We start from the raw sequence: 21,136 nt of genomic DNA, 5'->3' as shown, positions 1-21,136 counted from the left end.
CTATCACAGAAGCACAGGAGCAGATTCTCTCTCCTAATTTGTAACTAACATTAACCCATGTATAAAATGTCTCAACTGCCTTTGGAGGAAAAAAAAAGGCCCTTCTCAGGGCCAGTGGATTCACAGGCTATTGTGAAGATATGATAATTATTGTTTGCCTGCCTTCCCTCCCCCGCTCACCATATTATTCAAGGGAGCTCAGCAAACCCCTGGGGATGTCTTGGAAATGAAGCGATTTTAAAGGGAGTAAGAAAGAAGCAGAATCCAATGCACTGGTGTGTGAGAAGGGGACTGTTATTGAGACAAGTACCAGTTACATGCTGACCTTGTCCAGTATCAACACTGTTTTGTTGTTTGTTTTTTTACACATAGTTACAATGGACTTCCATTCAAATCACTGAGAAACAGCACACACTATAATAATGCCAACATGAATGCTCATATACCCCTGCAAAGTATTTTTCTCTTATAGAATTACTCCATAGAAAACATACAAATTTACTTTTCAATACGTCATAAAGAACTGAGTGCTATGAATATTTATCAGTGTATTTATTTTCAATAGCTAACAAGGACACGTGGAGAAATACCTCATTGAAATTATGGCCGATATAACTTTTTGAAATAAACCGATTCCTGCAAATAAATATTTGTGATTGATAGTTTAATTCTGAACAGAGACACAAAGAAATATATAATACTTCATACAAAATTATGGCTACTATCATATTAGTGATGGAATGTCTCTGGATTCGTCATCATGGCCGAGCAAAAACTCAAACATTAAATTACTTTTCCTACTGTGAGCTGAAAACAACTTTTCAAGAACTCCATACCAATATGAATTTATTCTATGGATAGTTGTCAAAAGCAGTTGGTTTGTAAGCAAAATACAAACAAAATTAATTGCTGCTATTGTAACTCATAAAAAAGTATAAAAGAGCAGAAATGCACTATGTGATATAGCAATCCACAGGTCGTTTAACAATGTTTTAATTAAAGCCTCACATATTAAAACTTTACAACAGGTGATATGAAAAATGTACAACATTTTCTTTTTTTTCTTCCCCAGGGACTTCTGTACAGCTGGCAAAAATACCTCCGATGCCTTTTCAGTTGGCTTTGGCAGTGCAACAAACTGGCTCTGCTAGTTTTCTTTTCCTTTTTTAAAACAATGACGGTATCAAGGAGCAGAGTAAAAATACATCAATCCCCAAACCATCTGCCCTGATCCGGAAATTTACCATAAAATATCCCCTTTGTTACACAAAATAAAAACATAATTTAATTGTTAAAACATCTGAAGTAAAAACAAATAGATTAGAGAAGATTTTTTTGGGGGGGTGCCAGTTAAAAGCTTTTGGAGGATTGATTACTGAATAAAGGAGGTCTCATGTCTCCCCACTATACAAAACATGTACAGCAGATTACAGTTTGATGATGTGATGCCATAAATGATTTATGGTAGTTTCTGTCTCAGTCTGTTCAGTCGTTCATCCACAGATGAGATTATTTTCAGTTCCTCCTATTCTTCAAGACATTGTCTGCCTTTGTGACGTGGTTTCAAAGTGTTCAAATACCAATGGGCCTCCAGCGTGTGATGATTTGATCAACCATTTCCTGCACACTATTGTTGAACAGTTACATCTGCGAGAATGATGGGTGAAAGAGAAAGGTTGAAGTAAAGAAAGTCTCGCTATATACTGGCCAGTGTGGGAACAAAGACTGATGTGTTGGTTACTGGTTTCCAGCAAGGACCCAGTGAGTCATTCAGTCCAGGCAAAAGCTGATAGAAATCCTTTATCTTGAAATGCATTCAAAATGTCCTTTTGCTGCACTGAACTGACAACTCTGGCCTCATAAATAAAGCTTTAATGTTAAATAAAACAGCGAAAGACACACCGTCTTTCAACATATTGTGTGCCCGGTCAGTTTAAATTGACAACTGAAAGACCTCACAAATAAACAAATAAACACTCACTAACAGGCTTCTGTCATAGCTAAGCATATGACGGAAAAAACCCAGTTGACATGTTTACCTCCTGTACACGCGTGTGCATATCCGTCTATAACAATGGACAAGTTCTTTGTATAACATTCTAAATCTTACACACTTCTTAAGTGCAACTTAGAAAAGCAACATGGAATGATGCTTTTATTCTATTCCTGTTCTTTGAGATAGGATTTCCATTTGGCTCAGTAAATGCTGACCTGGGACATGACCTGGGCATGGGCCTGGGCCTGGATTTGGGAGGGGTGTGGTTGCTGCTGTGGGGCCGGCTGGGGGCTGCCGAGCGATGCGGAGCCTCCCACTGAATGGGGTGTACCAGGAGAGTGCTGGGGTGGGGAACACTGGGACTGGTGTTGTTGCTGCTGCTGCTGTTGTTGTTGTTGCTGCTGCTGCTGCTGCTGGAGATGTTGAATCTGTTGATGATGCAGCTGATGCTGCAACTGCATGTGCTGCAGTTGCATGTGCTGCTGCTGCTGTTGCTGTTGTTGTTGTTGTTGTTGCTGCTGCTGCTGCTGCTGCTGTTGCTGCTGCTGCATGTGGTGCTGCTGCAGCTGTTGCTGGAGGTGGTGTTGGAAATGCTGATGCTGCATCTGCTGCTGGATCTGCTGGTGATGCATCTGCTGCTGCTGCATCTGATGGTGCTGGAGGTGTTGCTGCATCTGCTGCTGCTGCTGGAGCTGCTGCATCGCATGCTGCTGCACCGGCTGCATGGGTGGGCTCATTTGAGACACCGCTGTGGACTGGGCACCCGCCACCATGCCACCTCCAGCACCCATCTGGCCGAGCATCTGCGGTGGCATCCCGGAGGACATGTTCGGGTGGGAGACTGTAACTGAGGTCACGATCTGACTGCCCCCTAGTCTCATCTGCAGAGGTTTTGGGGCAATGGCCCGTGGTAGGGCTTGTTGGAGGGCCTGGGAAGCTGATGACATGGAGGGGTGCTGGTTGAGGGGTGAAGGCAGCACCAGGCCTGGGGATAGGCTGGTGGAGGCCAAGGTCTGCTGTACTGAGCGGATAGTCTGGGCCTCAGCTGACTCTGCTGCAGCCTGGATGGAGAAAAAATATCAACACCTGATTGGTTTCTAGACCTCAAATTGCTCACAGTCACACATTTTGCATTCGAAAAGAAGAAACAGTTTCTCACCTTGGAAACCAAGCTTGCACGGTATGCGGCGAGGGCTTTTAAATATTCTTTTTTGGCCGCTTCTGTTTTGCTTTTGTAAACCTGTGACGACACAAAGGTACGTGTGAATGGACAAATATAGCTTCTTTTTAAAGAGAGATAATCCCTATCATCTAAACAATACAAGTACATTGCACAGATCACATACTGTATGTACATTTGCTTCCTGCCTGAAACTGGATCTATGATGATTTAACGTTCTGTATCTACAGGTAACTACTCCAGATGACATCTCTAACCAGTCTGAATAATCACACTTTCTAGTACCTGCTTCTGCTCCTCTCCCAGACCATCCCACATGGAGGCCACAATCTTGGACACCTCTCCAAAGGTGGCATTGGGATTCTGCCCCTTAATAGCAGCCTGGGTGTCTCTAAAGAACAGGGCATAAGCAGACACTGGCTTCTGAGGCTCATTGGGATCCTTCTTCTTCTTCTTCTTAGGAGTCTTGGGCTTCTTTGTGGGATCTATGGGGGCTGGTCGCTTCTCTCCAATGACCTGCAATAAACACAATGATTGACATAAATAAGTTTTCCTTTCCATCCCTATAAATTACCATTTAAGACAGCAATCTAAATGATCCCTAACTTTGCTCACCCTGTTGCCCTCGTCCTGATCGTCTTCGTTGATGGAGCTGGAGGGAGATGGCGTGGCGGACTTGCTGGCAGGCGGTGATGGGGAAGTATGTGTGATGTTTGGCCCGGCCATGTTTAGGCTCAGCTGTGCGTTGAGCTGGGATTGGTTGATGGTGGTCAGCTGATTCCGTGATATCATCCCATTGGGGCTGTTCATGCTGATGATGGACTTCATCACCATGGCTGGGTTGGGCGGGTACTGGCGAAGATGGCCTGGTCCAACATTCTGTGAAGAGATCGATACAAAAGCAAAACGGTCTTGTTAAGAAATCAAATTTAATATTTTATTGATACCTTTCCCTCTGCTTTCATGCTTCTCTTAAGGTTCTGGCTGCATAGACTTGCACCTCATTTTATCCAGCTCAAAGATATCTCTGTATTCGCTATGACACCCTGCTGCCCAGTGTACGAAGCAGTATCTCTTTACCACAGAGGAAATCGGGTCATTGGATTCTGTGGATTGTTATGTGGCAGATCGCATGTCATAATGTCCTGGGTCTTAAATGTCTCTATTACAGGCCATGATAAATTATCTTGACACCCGAGGAGCCAACTTTATAAGCCAGTAATAGTTGGCTACACTGCTCAGTTGATTCATTTCAAAACTCTTGTATGGAAATCTGTGGCACAGCTTTTGACTGCCCCAGTCCCTGGAGGGGAACAGTGGACTCAGTTCCCCACGCTCTGGTACATAACTTCAAATGCCACAATAAAAAGACTGTTCGAGTCGCAGTTTGCAGGCATGCACCTACATGTCGGTTTAGTTTGAGGTGGCCACAAGCCTTACTTTAAGGTTATAAAGAGGCACCTTTCATAGAGCATGGTTTACTGCCAAAGAGTGGAAGTAAATACTATATAATCAACTCCATAAATCAACTGGCTGAAGGTATGAAGCCTAAGAGCTTTGGACAGGTCCCCTCCCTTCTACCATCCAGGCTATAATGTAATAACGTTTTCAAAATCTCTCTCACTTTCTTTCCTGGTAAAACACTTTGTTTTTGAGAAGGTGTCAGCAACATGTTTGCATTGATTGTGGTGAGGATGAAATTACAAGGACTGCCAGCTCCCCAGAGAGAAGACTGATCAGAGAGTCAGCTGAGCTGACATGGAACAGCGGAGGGGACATGAACACAACAGAAAAGGTGATTTGTTCTCCCTGGGTACATCCATCTGGTATTCAGCAGCACAAACCCAATCTCTACCTACATCAACACATCATAAACCCACACACCTGGCTTTATTGAAAGAACCTTATGAAAGCCTGTCTTCAAAAACAATATTGTAACACCATTTCAGACAGAAACATATTGGATATACAATGCATTTCTTTCTCGTATGCCATGTCTACTGCTTATCATAAATGCAATCTAAGAAGAGAGAGCGGATTTATATTTACATGTACGAGGACGATTCTGCAGAGAGGGTGGCAAAAGGTGGGGAAGAAATTGAAGACATATTGTTGTGATTCTTCAAATACCGGAGATTTCAGTTTGCTCGCAAATAAAAGCTGCAATAAACAAGCCTGTGACCAAATGACTGATTTACATATCTGCAACCCGCCATGTTCCAAGTGCTATTGTCATCTTCATTACTGAGAACACGATGGCTCGCAGTTTGCTCTCTGCTTGCTGTGAACATCAAAGACGCACACACTGAGCTCATTAGTCGTGGCCATCTGTATAATAACGCTTTTGCCCACTCCCAGTGATGCAGTTTTGACTTAGAGCAATGGCCCATTCTGCCATTTGCTTGGACTATGATGATTTCTTGTAAATGGCCTTTAAATGTTGTGCATAAAAAATAAGAAAAATGCATTGATGACCTCAGGTAAACACTTAACCATGTCACAGCCAGCCTGCTGAATGTCTTATTTTATCACATATTATAGCAATAACTGGAGCAGCAGACATTTAGCTTTTCGCACTGCGCGTTGACAGTTACGTCAGTGACGCAGCAGCATTAGCACATGTCTGATTAAAATGAAAAGATAACAGCTAATAACAGACTAGTGAAAAAAATCATCTTAAGTAACAGTTGCCTTGATTGTGAATATGAATTTGGTACTAGGATGTTTATTTACATCCCTCGACCTTCTCATTTGCATTTTGATTGCAGTATTGTAAGCAGACATCTAACTAGATATTTTCATCATCTTCATAAATCTGCAAATAAATCCTTATCTTGAGTACACAGTGGCCAGATGTGCCCTCCCTAGTCAGGTGTGTGTGTGTGTGTCTCTAGGTGTGCTGTCTTGTGGTGTGTTTGTACCTCAAACAGTGATCAGCTTAAATCTACTCCCTAATCAATTTTTTATGTAAATTCATTGTGTAATATTCGCCATTGTGTTCCTGTTAAGCTGACAGTCTGGCAACATTATGATGCTGTCCACAATATTCTGCAAAAAGAAGAAAAAATAGCTTGGTTTGTACATTATTGTGGATCTCATCCACACATAACATGGTAAGCACTCCACATAGAGCCAAATAAAGCATTCTGAAAACCAGTAGATGAGAAAAAAAACAAACAACTATCGACAATGTGCGAAAGCCCTTTCCACAATAAACACAGGCCAATAAACACAGCAGCTGGATTCAAAATGCAACATCATGCATTCACTAAGTGATAAAAATCTCAACACTGATGTCAATGAAAGCAGGCTCCAGTCTGTTCTTAAAGATATTGGAAATCAGAATTTGGGGAGAATGTATGAACAGTGGCACCATGTACTGAGCTGTAACAGGCTGAAAAGAATGTTAACAAGTTCAATTTCCATTCAATCAATGCCAGAGCTCTTGGAAATGTTCCATGGCAGGAGAGGGGTAAAATCATCTATATGGTAATTATAAGGATGAATCCCCCAGTAACTTTCGCCAGCATGAAAGGTCAGTCCTATTAAAGATAGTTTATCAGTGCTCTGCACATATTCCTTTACTCGGCTTCTAAACGGGTACATCATTTTATTTTTCCCCCCTCCATCTTCAGCAACCTGCTGAAGTCTGTGCTTAAGCCAAATGAGAAAAATGGAATTTTGAATGCCGGTAAAGGCTATAATAGCATGAAGATAAATTGTTTTTCTTTCCCCTGCCCTGTCTCAGTCAAACACACTTCTCTGTCCTCCTCTCTCTGCGCAAACTCAGTCTATCCATCTCCCCAACCTCTAACCCCCACTTAAAAACAAATCTCTCCCCCGTTCTCCCCCCACCCCCCTGACTGTGAGGCCAGTAGGTTCCCTCCCCTTGGTCTGGTACAGCCACTGACCCATACCGCCTTCCGCCATTTCTCCTGATGCATTATGGGTATTTAAAACTTGTCCAACATGACATCATTTCATTTTGAGAGCTGCCTGAGAAAAGTAAATTACAGAATCAATCATGCAGAAGGTCAAGCTGAGACTTCATTACAAGTATTGCATGCCTGCATGAATATCTTTCATTTCTGACTGACCCAATATGTCACAATAGCTGTCTGTCGAGGGAGAAAAGAAAAAAAAAACGGAGCGAGAAAAAAAAATCCACTCTCTTAAATTGATGTACAACTCATGTCAGTGCTTCTTGGCTTGGAAGGGAGATAAGAGGAAAGTGTAGAAAAACATGCTTTCTGCAACAGTGCTCACATTTTCCATTTAATTCGGGACATAGTGGTTTTTGACCAGTCAAAACCAAGGGTATTATACTCACTGGCAATCTACACAATATCAAGGCATATCAAATCATGTAAACAACAAACAACAAATGGTTTTTCAGCCTCACTTTCATCTTGCATGTGGTCAAAACACATCTTGTATTCGATATTAGCATGTCCTTGCTAATGGCATGTGAAAGAGCTAGTTGGAAATGAAAAATATAATGCACAGCTACATAGTGGTAAACGTAAGAATACAGCAGGGCTTCTATCTCCTAAATATTGATTTTAACATCTAATACTGCTACTTGACTACTGTAGGTTTCCAATCCAATCATGGAGGACATTTCAGTGCATGCTTACATGTGTCAGGAAAAATCTAAAATGTGGTGAAGGCACCAGGTGTTTTTTGAAATAGAACCCAGAGACCCTCGCTGTGCTGCAGGGAGAGAATTGAGAAGAAATTGTGAATAAAGCAATACTGGCAGCTCTAACTCCAGTACTATTTGGCACTATTGAGATTCAATCACAAATCAGGAGGACACATGCTGGGAGACAAAAATGAGAGTCAGAAGCTTGTTAGGAGAGCAGATTAAATAAATAATGACTTCAGATTCAAGGCTTGCCAGGCACATTGCGGCTGAGAAAATGTATTTCTCTTTGTAGAAGCCCGGCATCTGTGGCCAATTTGCAAGACATACGCTGAACATTATGGGGAGAGGAATTAGCAGAACACTTGGCAATGCAATGACATGGAAGAAGCTTTTGAAAATAGCCCAGGTATATTCACTGGTTGAGTTTCTCATTAGGTTCTGATAAGAGACAGGCTTTCACACACACACACACACACACTAAATATTCTCCACCAGTAAGCCAGTTTACAAAAAGAAAACCAAGAAGAGTGTTTGGGAAATGTGAGCATGGTGGTTTGATGAAAAATGTAATTGCAATAGTGCATGGCTTATTTGTTTGCCCCTGCAGCCATAACAAATAACACAGAATGTAATCATGTATATAAGGTTGTCATTCCTTTTATCAGTGTGCTGACAAAATGACAAAACACCCCTCATAGGGCCTTCGTAAATCATTGTCTCTGTATATAGAATGCACTGCAAACAGTGCTGTTACTTATCTCATTTAAAAGTTGTGTTCGCTTTTCAAGGCAAAGATAAAACCATAGATGAATAGAATTTCAATAGGCACAAGACTTTTGGGGATCAATCCCATTTACAGGAAAAATGAAGGGCCACCACGAGCCTTCCTGCGGTACAATGTGCGATGACTGATAACGAGTGAGTAGTGTGCTGACGACAATGCCACGAGGCAGGGAGCAAAAACCCACATTCTGCCCTCAGTTTTTAATAGAGTCTCCGCACAATCAGAGACATGAGCCATGCAAATGGTGTTAAAGAGGAATAATGTTTGAGAATCAAATCTAATCCTCCAGCAAGTCGTGAGAACAGTCAGGAATGTAATTGTGTCAAGGTTCCGTTTCTTCCAGATGTAGAAAGCTTAACTGACCATGAAATGAAAATTCTTTAGGCAAAAGCCTTCTGGGGCTCACTTACTGTATGCAGTATGCAGTGAGATATTTTAAAAGCTGCAATTATTTTACATGCCAGAAGCACGGAAGCAGGAAAAAGAGCTGTAAAATGTTATAGCCCCCTTCCCATATGGAATGTAAATAAATATCTGTGATATCAGTGTGATTCAACAAATTTGCTGGAGAGAAGGGAGGAGAGGGGTCTAAAACACATATAATGTATTCACACAGTCATAATGACCATGACACCTCTTCTCAATGCAATGCATTTTGTGGTTCACAAAGCAAATTCAGCATCAACATCATCATCTCTCCAGTCATGCCTTTGTCCTTTCATTTCTTCTCTTCTAAATGAATCTTCCATTTCTGTACCAGGCCTGTAAGACAACTAGTCAGCCGGTGACATTTCCATTTTTCCTCCTAAATGCTTCTATGATTGTGGCATTTGAAAATGCCTTTCCATCCCAAGACAACAATCTTACAATCTATAGTGCATAACAGTATCAACATAAAAAGAGTGATTTCTTCATCTACTGTTCCATAGTTTGGCCATTCGTATCATAGGAAAGGAGCTTAAGCTAAAAATATTTTCATCCAGTCTTTTCTTTAAGGGTAATTCTGTACAACACAAAGACAAAGCTGATTCTAAACTCCAAAACAATATGTGTATTTTCTGAAGACCTTGTGTGACATTGGATAGAAGCATGCATTTACAGCACACAAAAAAAGGCTTCTGGAGGCAACATGAATTAAATATGACCATGTGAAACTGTGGCACTTTTGGGTCCCATTTTCACTGTCCTTCTGGGGCTGAATGCGCTTTGTACTCCAACACCTGTGATCTATTCACATCTGCTCACCTTACAAAAGGGGCATCATCCAAACTCTGTGTGCTTAAAAAAAAAAAACCCTCCTCACAGTAAGAAACATAATATCATGACATTTACTCAATGTGATCATATACCTCCTGTGTTGTAAACAAGACCAGATGCTGTTGCCAGATGCACTGACAACAGGAGGCGTACAAAAACTGTAAAGGTGACATTTCGGCTTATTTAAGGACTACGTGCTTTTGATTTCATTAAATCATATCTTTTAGTTTGGATTCACCATCAGAAACCACATCTAGAGCTGCAGCTACAAGTAGGACACATACTGGAGAAGCGCTAGTGCAGGATTTCTGTGTGTTGACAGAGGAGGATAACATTTTTCTAATTGCAGAAAATAAACAGACTTCTTGATTTACTCGTGGTGTATATGCATAGCAAGTGCTCACCATCCGTTGGCCGTTGTTGACAGACAAGCCTTCCTGGTCCATCATGTTGCGTGAGATGGTAATAGAGGGCAGATCCAGGCTCTGAGGGGGGAACTGAGGGATTAAGTGACCCCTGTGCAGAGCTGGGGGCTCTGGCATTGTTGGGAAAGGTGAGTCCACTTCCGATAGACCCAGACCAGACTCCGTCTCAGGTGGAGGTGTGATGGGAGGAATCTCAAACTCCTCGTCTCCCAAGCTGGGTGTATGAAAAGTCTGCAAGAAGGTGGAAGGAAGAGGAAAATCATGAAATCCAACAACACAACAGCCAGGAAGCATTCGCTGAGGTGGGCCTTATCTAACATGCCGGAAGGAAACCTTCAGGGATTAAATCAGACAACTTTGTTTAAGAGAGGGAGTGTTTTAGCAGAGTGGTAATACACTTGTCTGTAAGTGCACTAAGATGTAACATTTCCTAAACCTATTAAAGTCCACTTTGAGGAAAAAAGGCGAGTGTGGAAGAAGACGTCAAAAGCAAAAATATCAAGCAGCAATCACGGGAGAGAGAGGATACATGATAAAAGCCCTTAATCTTTGGGATGGAAGATGTTGGGTTGAAGTGCAGTGAAAATACACGTCACAGGGAGATGGATTTAAAGAACATTTTCAAAGATTATTACGCTTGGCCAGAAGTGTTTCTTTTTGTTCCCCTTGCCTGCACCCTTAAATCTGCTCATCAAACAGCCTAATCCTTCTGCCTTTCGAATTAAAGCTTTTGGTCACACTTAATTTGCTTATGTGCCTTCTTGGAGATGGGACTGTTCACCTACTTGGGTCTTGTTTTCATCTGCACATTGCATTAAGTTACTCTCCGGAAAGCCAATATATTCAGATCCTCACAATGACCACGCTGCCGGTCCACACAGCACAGGGCCAAACAGCATGCTGTCTGAGGTGCTGGGCTTGGCTGCTCTTGCTAAGTTAGTAAAAGCCTCTTCAAAGCATGGGTCTCCTGCTAAAAGTGACATGATATTAACTGCTAAGACTTGGCATGCTGCTTGAAAGCATAGTGGCAGAGTGCTAAACTTGGGTTAAACTCCAAGCATTGTTGGATGTGTTGGGCAACATTTGAAATGAAACAAGAAGAAGCCAGCTCTGCATCAAGAACCTACTGGGCAACACAAAACATAAGTGCTTCAGGTTGATTTTAAACACCGCTTTCTTGGCCACTGGTCACTCTTACAGTTTAAAACCTGCCCCAGCAACCTAATCAGCCTCATCCTAGCATGAAAACAATAGGCCTGGAGGCTGAAAACGGGAGTAAATAGGCATTCATACCAATTGGAACAGGCACAGATGAGTCTACAGCATACAGTTTCACCTTTACACACACCTGCATTTCATTTTCAACAGGACTGTATGAGTCCTGGAGATGATCATGTCTCACTTTTATGAGGTAAACCCAGCTCTCTTTGAAAGGGGAGCTGGTTTTCCTCACATTTTTGTTGGCTCACTTTTAACCAAATGTGACAACATTACAGCATTTAGTCACATAGTAGTTAAGCATCTTCATGTGGCTTTTCCCATAGGAATCAATCTCCTACCCCTATAGAGGTGAAGTTCTACTAACCTCAAACCTACAAACCTGATATTAAGAGCTGCGTGACCTGCCAGCAAAGCTAACTATGGTCAACAACAAAGCTAACCAGGCATGTCTTCCCTGTCTTCGTCGGCTCTGTCTGTCTCCTGTATGGGATAGAATAACAGAAGGGAGACAACGGAGGGAATATGCCAACAGAGCCCTTGATTAGGGAGTATTAATGTTCCCCTTGCTTGCTTTAGCACACAGACACTTGAAACTAATTCATTGCCTACTCAGGGCAGCTGTCTTGACAAGCACTGATGAATTCCAGTGGCAGATGCAGCTAATAGAGTTTTCATTCCTTCCTTTTCTGTCTCTCTTTGTGCTCCCTATCACTGTTTCACTTTTCAGAGCTTGTTTCACAGAGAGAATCAGTTCTCCTTTCAGAAGGAGCTAAGGTCATATTCATCACAGCCCTGGCCTCTGGCTCGCAGAGTGCAGAATAAATCACGAGCACCTTCAGTAGGAACCATTTACTCCGAGTCCACTGCTGTCATATGCCATATGCTTCGTTCCACTCACAAACCTCTGGAAGTTATTTCACAATAATGCCTGCTCAACAGCATGCGAATCAAAACAGTGTTTATTTGTAAAAAAATATATAAAAACAAAGTCATGAGTCATAGACAAAATGTTCCAGTGGCACATGCAAAGTATCAGAGATTGTGAATCATCACGCACGGTCTTCATTCATCTTTTTCAACGTCCTCTGTGGAGCAGGGTCAATCTCCACACCAGCCTTGAGATGTATGGTCCCAGTCTCATCTGTGTCATATCATGTGGCAATATGAAAACACTGACACACTATTATAATCTCTCTGACAGAAAAGTATCAGCCCTGTCTTGCTTTGTCCAGTACACTCTGATGTGTACATGCTGTGATACTTTGGCCACATTTATCCACATAACCCCTTGCAGGAATGCTTTTGAAGAACATTTCACTTACATTTTTTTTTTTTGCTCTTGCTCTACTATGGATACTATTTGCTGTTGTAAGTAGGTTTCCTGTGGTGTTACTCTGCGTACGGTAAACCAGGGCAGAACTATATAGGTCACTGGATCCTATAGGTTGGTGCATTGTGGCCTGAATTACAGAGCCAACCTAGAGATTTGAGATGCCAAAGAAGAAGGTTGGCTGAGGTGAGCTCCACATTTGTAGGAGAGCAGCACAAGCATGACTATGACCTTTAAGCAAAACATAGACATGTACTTGTAGGAGAGGAATGCTAGTGTTTAATGTCTGCTAAACAGAATGGGAGTAGAGGATAGGGGGGAAAAAGAATCTTGGTGTGGTGGAGGGAAAATAGAGCAAGATCAGTATCAAAGACTATGCTTGTGTGCATCGCCTCTCTTTGTTAATGATGATACAAATTAACATCTGCACCAGGGGCACTGATAATGGAGACATGGCGTTTGTGTCTCATTAGGGGGGGTATGGAAGATGTCAGCTGTCTGCGAAGAAAAAGCCCTCTCCCCGGGGACAAGGTGCCAGATTTTACTGGAACCCACAGAGTGTTACAATGTTGCACACTGTCTAGTGTCATTGCACATAAAGCCAGTCTAATTCTGCATCAGGAGCAGCTTAGGGGGCTCAGATCGGAGATTAAGAGATGCACAATCCACTTTCTTTGCATCACCAGCCTGATTATCCATTTAAATTGTTCTGAAAGGCTCAGCAGAGCCAAGTGCCAAGCAAGAGGCTGGCTTGGGATGTGCAGGCATGTACATGTTAAATGGTGGGCAAGGGAGAGCACAACACACAGAGAGAGAGAGAGAGAAGAGAGGGAGCAAGAGTAGTGTGTATGTGTGTGTGTGTGTGTGTGTGTGTGTGTGTGTGTGTGTGTGTGTGCGCGCGGGGGGGTGTGCCTTTCAATTGGCAGCCTAAGGGTCCAGTGGAAGGAGGGCAGAGCAGGGCTTGTAACCGAGAGGCCTGATATACCCAGCATGGACATCCTGAGCAGGTGTGTGGTAAATGTCCAGTCCTCAGTGCCTATGCTAAACCTGAACCAAACTATGCTGTACTGCTAAATATTATATAGATAGAAAATATATAGATATATAGAAAAAGAGTGGGCTTTAACTAGTATGTAGTGATAAACAATTAACACTTAATAAATTATAATAATCAGAATTACTTGTGTACAGCAATAATTAGGCGCATTCAATAGATGGGTAAAATGTTGTACTGTTATTGGTGCAGAGACAAAATGCCATGTCAAAATTAGACAAAAATCCAAGACGTGGGGCCCTATTTAAACAATATATAGCACATGGTCTAAAGTTCAAGGCACAAGTGCATTTAGGGCGTGTCCAACTCCACTTTTGCTGGTTAAACAGTCCATAATCTGGGTGCAAAGTAGGGCTCAAAAGGGTTGTATTTAGTCTCTTAATTAAATGCATTTAAAAACATGAATTAAACCAATCAGAGTATCATCTCAAATCCCCTTTAAAAGCCCGGCACATTGCTATTTGAATGGTGGATAAATGGCAAATTATCAAGTGATAAAAAAGTGTGTGCAGACTGGCAGCAGAGAGAAAGAGAGAGAGAGCTCATGTGGGTTAGCGAGAGAGAGGGAGCAGGTGAGTATGGAAGCAAGTGCATGAACTACACTGCAGATTGGAGTCTCTGTTATATTTACTCATGTAACGTCTGTATCCTCAATGCGCTGCAGTACTATAAACTATGATGAACTGGTCTTGGGCAACATCACTATCTTCCAGGTGATATATTTAAGTGTTTTATTTAATGATTTAGCCTGTGTTTAATGATTACAAAGGCTGCTGTCAGTAATGTCACCGAAAATATTGTGCAACATTTATGCAGCAAAGTTTAGTTATAAAGTTAACAGTACAGAGAAAACAGAATTAAACTTTTAGCTTTTGAAATATGTTTTTCGACAGAGCTCAGGATTGATCAAGAATAAATTGGGGTCACCGGACTAAATAACTCGGAATCATAACGTCTCTTAAAGTGATGCTAAAGATGAGTTGTTTAGTGCATACTAAAAATACGTGGTAATTATTTTTAGTCAAATTATGCATGATGCAATTTAGGTTTGGGGTTTGGACCAACTGACCAATATTGCCATCCTTTGAGCCATACCACTAGCTTGGCTAAAAGTGACTGCATACAGTCTACAAAATTTGTCTTTTGTTAAACTGTTTATATGTTGCTTTATATAAAAGTACACATCTATATAACAAGTTAAACACTAAAACAATGTTAACAACAATAGAAACATATAGGAAGGTGACTATGTGATGCGTATCAGTGAATTTCCCCTTCCGATGTTTTATCCTTGTGCTCTTTCAATATTAGGACAAAGAGCAAGAAGAAGCTTTTCAGGCAATATTCCCAGTCCTTCAATAAACATAGTAATGCAATACACAGATGCAATAACCAAGACTTGTTAAAGGCAGCAGCATGCAATTACTGCATATAATAGGCCCCAGAATCAATAGAGGCAGGATTGAGGATCCAGTTTCAAATATCTAGACAGGCAGAGTGCAGCTACTCAAATGACAACATCAACCATGGCACCCCTAATCAACATTATTTCAAATTTGGATCATTTGTAGTCCATTTCTACATATTTATAGTTCATTACATGTCCCTAATTTGATTGGGAAAGTAAAATGATACATCTGAGTGGAACACAATCTCAGTGTACAGTATCCTCTTCCCTAAGGGAAGCAGTCAAGCTTTCCCTGCTAGGATGTATGCTTTACCAGGCACAGCAAGGTCATCTTATCTCATTGTCAAAGTGCATAATGTAAATGATACATTGGCCATCTACACAGCAAACACAGGTCTGCTGTTCTGTAGTAGGCACATTCTGCCTCGTGCACAATACATACTGGATGCAATTTCAAATATACAGCGTGTGTTGAGCAGACAAATAGCAGCTGGATGTAAACAGCTTTACATTTAGCTTTAAGGTATTTGCGGTAGTGTTTGTCAACAACAACCTGCTCAGGCCCAAGAGTGAACGCCCTGACAACAACAGTGGTAAAGATAAATCACCAAAGACAATGAACTGTAATACTGTATATTAAAGTGAAACTTTATTCTTCTTTCTTTTGAAGAAAAAAGTACACATTCTTCCTCTTATTGATGAAACATGTACTTCATATGCAATTAAACACTCGTTATCTGCTAATGTTAGCAAACTTTAGATAGGTGCTGCTTATGCATTACTGTCTGACAAATGCTGACTTTATGACTATTTGTGTTGCGGTTACACTACTGTTTTAGCATCCATCTCAAAACATTCAGGGCCACAGTGGCAGCTGTTAGCAACTGTTACATAGTCTCCCTTTAAATCATTGTAATTTCTTCATGTAAAACAACAGGTGGTTGGAGAAAGAAGCAAAGCTGTCGACTGCGTCATTGCTCAAGCAGGCAAATTTCACCAGGTTGAAGCTAAGCACTATTGCGAACTTACATACTGTCTTATATTTAGGAACAACATGGAAATTAATATTGTGGGCAAATAGTAAACACGTTACAGTAAGTGATGTTTCTAAGAGATGCATTTTAAAGTTTTAAACAGCACAACATTGTCTCACACACACACACACACACACACACAATGGGTTAAAAAGCTAATGATAGCATTTTCCAGATCTAACTTGAGAAAGAGATATAGCGCCACCAAAAAGTAGGAGTGAATCTTCATAAACTACATAAAGGGTGCATCAATAACCCTCTGGTGTGATTTTAAAACAATAGCTAACCAAATGTAGTGGCATAAATTTAGCCTTGCTGTCAAAGTTAGCTGTTCATCATAATGGAGACTTCCTTTCCCACTGTAACCTAAGCCCAAGGCAGACACATTAAGTAGATTAATATAGCATTACAGTGGAGATAGTGTGAAGCCTCAAAACTCCAAGTGGAAGTCACATAAATCTTAGTTTAGTTCAGGTTGCAACAAACAATGCTTTGGACACTCCATCGCTTGAAAGGAAAAATCTTTGCTTAAGACTTCTTCTTCTCCTCTTTCTCTCTCTACTAAGCACAATACCATCTGTGCCCTAACACTGGAAACAGTTGTTCCTTTTGATAGAAATGCAAATGAACTGGGCTGTTTTTATCAAAGAGACCAACCCCCCCCCAAGCCCATCCCCCCTATCCCTACCATGGTGGGCCCTCACAGCTGGGGGCCAAACGCTCTTCATGTAGCTTGTGTCGGCGTGGCCCCCGCTGCAGTGGGCCTTAGCAGCCAGTGGATACAGAGGATGCGCCCACTCAGCGTAAATGTGGGGGAAAATTAAACTTCTTCCATAACAGTCTGTGGCTTTGTGAAGCGGCCACTTTACGAACACGAGGTCACACGCTCAAAGCACTTCTGTGTAGCTGCCTGAGCTTGAATGTCACAGTTGCATCCCGACTGCCTAAGTGACGTGAACGAAAACAATAAGGTTAACAATGACATCGAACTCAGTATTTTGGAGCTGTGTAATGATGCTTCGCTGTGGGTTTTGAGGCCAGATCAATCTCCCCTGCTAAACTGGATGAGATTGGCCCGTTTGAACCACAGAGGATGTTGGGTATTTTTGGTGCACTTGTCTCTAATGACAGGGCAGTGGAGTGGGTGGAGGGGGAATAGAACGGGTAAATTTAGCACACTGTTAGGACTACTATGGCTCAGAGAGGCGGTTATATACCTCCAGAGCAACAACTATTCCCTTCTTTCTTTTAATGCAACAGTACAGTACACAGACTTCGTCCAGCAGCTCCACAGACTCAGATTGTTGGTGACGTTTCACTTTTTCCAGCAGAGAGTGGCTTTAACAGTGACAGAACTATAGAATCTCTCTGGGCTCCTTCATTACGTCTTTGAACAGAGGAAGGAAAAGGGTGTTTATATCCTCAGCTTTCTGGCATATCACTTTATCTTACAGAGAGCATCCAAAACAGTCACATCACACCCGCTCTCAGAAGTCACTATGAGGCAATATAAGGTGAGCCTAGCTAATCTTTCTGTAACTTTCTTGTCTCGTGTGGGTCTCAGGACTGCCAGTGTTTGAGCAGCCAGCATTCCAGGCAATAAAATAATGTTGCTTATGAAAGATGGAGAAATTCAAATAGGAATTTGGAAATGCTTTGGAGGGCTTTGCTGTGTGAAATATAGGGCTTTACTGTTGCCAACTTTGCCCAACTATACAGAGAAATATTTAAAAAAGAGCAGTATCATTTATATACATGATACCTATGAAAAGGCCTAACTAAATGTACCAAGTAAAACAACAAGAAAGACAAATTTGCTCCACTGTACTTCGCCGCATTCGCATTGGAGAAAATTGGAATTTTAATCTGCAGAAGTATACTCACATCACCAGCAGCGAGCAGGGCACCGTTCGCCTCCGCCATGTTCATGTAGTTGTTGTTATTCTGGAACTGCAAATGAAGACAAAAAACACAATGAGCCTACTAGTGTCTAGATAACATCCAGTGCAACTCGAGCTCTCCCCTTTCATAATGGACACCTGTCACTCAAACAGATTGTCACACTTGGCTCTGAATGTTTACACACAGAGTTAACCCCTCTCTCAACGTGCACGAGCGCATTCTGCCACTCTGCCATTATTGTGACATGACGAGAGGCATGCGAGAGGCCCAGGCCAATTCAAACCGGGGTAATGAGAATCTGCGGTGGCTATTCAACTCTTATGGGATGGCAATTAAGGATATGTTTGCATCACAAAGCCAAGTATCAAGATGCGGTGGCAGGTCATTAACTTCAAATAAACTATAGGAGAGGAGTGATACTGAGGGGAAATAAGGAGGTGGAGAGTGTTCTTAATATGGGTACATATGAGTACATATTTCGTTAATGGGAGCTGGCTATTACTATTTATTTTGCTACATGATGTTGACATTTATCTATTCTCAGGAATAAACTGATTTCAACATAAAAGTTTTCTGGATCCATCCTATTTTAGTGCAACAAATAACAGTGTATTCTACTCAAGCATTCACCTGTTAATATAAGAGTTGACATCAGAGTAATAACACAGTAACCAGTGGTGACAAAATTGTGAGTGGCACACTGTAAAGACCCATTAGTATTTAAGACAGTTGATAAGCTATTAAAACCCTGTACTTTGGTAAGAAATAACTTGTTTTCAAAACATAGCCCCCCCCACACACACATAGCCTGCTGGCAAAATGGCAGCCACTTCCTTTCTTTGGAGACACAACCACGCTGACAGGTAGGAACAATGGGACATAGAATGAAGAATTATGGGCTAGCAGCTGGGCCCAGGAGCACAATGCACCTCTCTGTGAGTGCAAAACCCAGCCTACACAGCACGGAGGAGAAAGAATCACAGCGCGTTTGTGTCTTCATGAGGTTCCACTGAGAACATACTTTCAACAAAGCTCTGCAGTAATCTCTTTTGTGTGTTTATTACAAAGTCACTCTCTTAAAACATTATGAGACGAAGAACTCCAATAGATGGAGGGAGGGGGAGAGAGAGAGAGAGAGAGAGAGAGAGAGAGAGAGAGAGAGAGAAAATGGCTTCTTATCTTAGCAGAAGAAGCCAAACAATAGTGGAAACAAATTAAGATCAGAGTGAACTGAGCAGTGCATTAATATATTTTCTAACCCTTTGTGTTTTTTTCCCCTTCTCCTTTTCTTCTGAGTGGTTAGTATGCGAATGTAATTACCGAAAGAACTGCTGCTAATCAACTGCGAATGGTATCCATTAATTAGTCTATGCCCTGGAGAGAGAGTGGGGAATCAGCAGCAATGTTAACACTTACGCACCAATGAGTAGGGGAGCCACAAGCTCTGCTAGCAGTTGCTGAAGCAGGTGGTTTGTGCTGTCTAGGCCTAAGGTACAGTCTTACCTGGAGCTGCCCCCTAAACTATATCTGCCTTGGACACTGGTGGCGCGGGTTTACAAGTTTGCACAATTGCACACACACATACACACCTGTCAATAGCTAGCACGCATTTCCCAGCTGTGTGTAACTTTGAGACATGACATGGCTAGGTTACGTCAGCCACTCGGTTGGTAATTAACCTTATGCCTGGCTTATCTTGGAAGTGTTACTCCGTCCCCCTTCTTCTTTTAGATAACAAATTGAAGTCTCAGAGATATCCCTCTCTATTCAAGCACTAGGAACATTGTTCCGATTGTGGGGGGAGATAGGGCTTCGTGCAGTGCTGTCTGTTTCTTCTTTCCTTATGTCTCTCTGGATGTGAATCTGATTTTAAAGAGCGAGCATACACTTGCTCTTCGTTGTAAATACTTCACTGAGAATTCAGGAAATCCCAGAGGAGTGGAGCCAGATCTGCAATCTTTATACTACTTATAATATAGATACTTTTATGCTTTCCTGCCTGTTGCGTGGAAGAAAACAAGCCAAGAAAGGTTTCTGTGAGTGGAGCAGCTTTGTCTCAGGTTGCGTGCAAACCTCTAGGTGGCATTCATAATCACACATTCTCAACTAAATGACGTGCCATCTTACACATTACTGGTTAATGTGGATGACAACTTCACAAGCATGAAAGTGTTTATAAATCACACTGAGAGGTAAGGCTGCATTACCTACTGTAAGCACGGATGTTCGATATATTAGAGAAAACACAATCAAGTTAAGTCCAAGTGCTAATTAGTGGTGTGAAACTCCCTGGGCTTTGTCTCCTTCAGTCATGTTTTCTCATGTTTTCAGGTCCATGTCTTCTCCTCCCGAGAACTGGGACTAACATCCCAAGAAATGTCCCCAGCCACAGGTATCAATCTTCACAATTTAAAGCTGTACCATGCTGCGGCGCTGCCTGGAGCCCTCGGCGGACAACCAGAGCGGGGAGTGGAGATTATTATTGTTATTCCCAATTCATTTTGGGGTGGGGGAGGCATTCGGCACTCATGTTAGAGGCAGTGCCGATTGAGTCAAATGCCAGATGAAATTAAGTGTGATTGGAGGGACCACGCAGCTGACGTTAAGAGGCCGCGCTGAAATGGGTCAGTGCAGACAATGAAGGCTCTGTAATTAAAATGATGTGACGAGCTAGACGAGAGCCATGTGAGGCGCCAAAGAGCTGTGTGTATGTGTGTGCACAGAAAAGCGTTTTGAAATCAGAGATGTCACATAAATGAAAAGTTGGAGAAAGCTGAGCGGAATCACTTGCGTTTCACCAAATAAATGCTCTTGAAACACAGTAAACTGGCATTGAATGTCTAGTAATGCACTATAGCAACAGCTCAGGCAGTGATGTTTCAAGAAACCAGCATCTC

General features: G+C 42.0%; 1 protein-coding gene across 1 annotated transcript in view; it reads right to left on the bottom strand.

The window, feature by feature from the left end:
• Positions 1–278: 278 nt before the first annotated feature.
• tox3 (TOX high mobility group box family member 3) overlaps positions 279–21,136 on the bottom strand; it is a 40,138-nt gene continuing 19,280 nt past the window's right edge. The window contains exons 2-7 of the mRNA XM_038701677.1: positions 18,222–18,287; positions 10,270–10,521; positions 3,792–4,055; positions 3,462–3,692; positions 3,156–3,236; positions 279–3,057 (exon numbers count right to left, since the gene is read on the bottom strand). Of these exons, the coding sequence (XP_038557605.1) occupies positions 2,197–3,057; positions 3,156–3,236; positions 3,462–3,692; positions 3,792–4,055; positions 10,270–10,521; positions 18,222–18,287 (1,755 nt within the window). The 3' untranslated portion in view covers positions 279–2,196. The remainder of the gene's footprint in view (positions 3,058–3,155; positions 3,237–3,461; positions 3,693–3,791; positions 4,056–10,269; positions 10,522–18,221; positions 18,288–21,136) is intronic.

Source organism: Micropterus salmoides, unplaced genomic scaffold (assembly GCF_014851395.1).
Source record: "Micropterus salmoides isolate LMB-PRFRI ecotype aquatic unplaced genomic scaffold, ASM1485139v1 Ms_hic_scaffold_6, whole genome shotgun sequence".
In the NCBI taxonomy this organism is placed as follows: Eukaryota; Metazoa; Chordata; class Actinopteri; order Centrarchiformes; family Centrarchidae; genus Micropterus; species Micropterus salmoides.
Note: the sequence above shows the minus strand (reverse complement) of the source record. Positions and strands in the feature narration are given on the sequence as shown.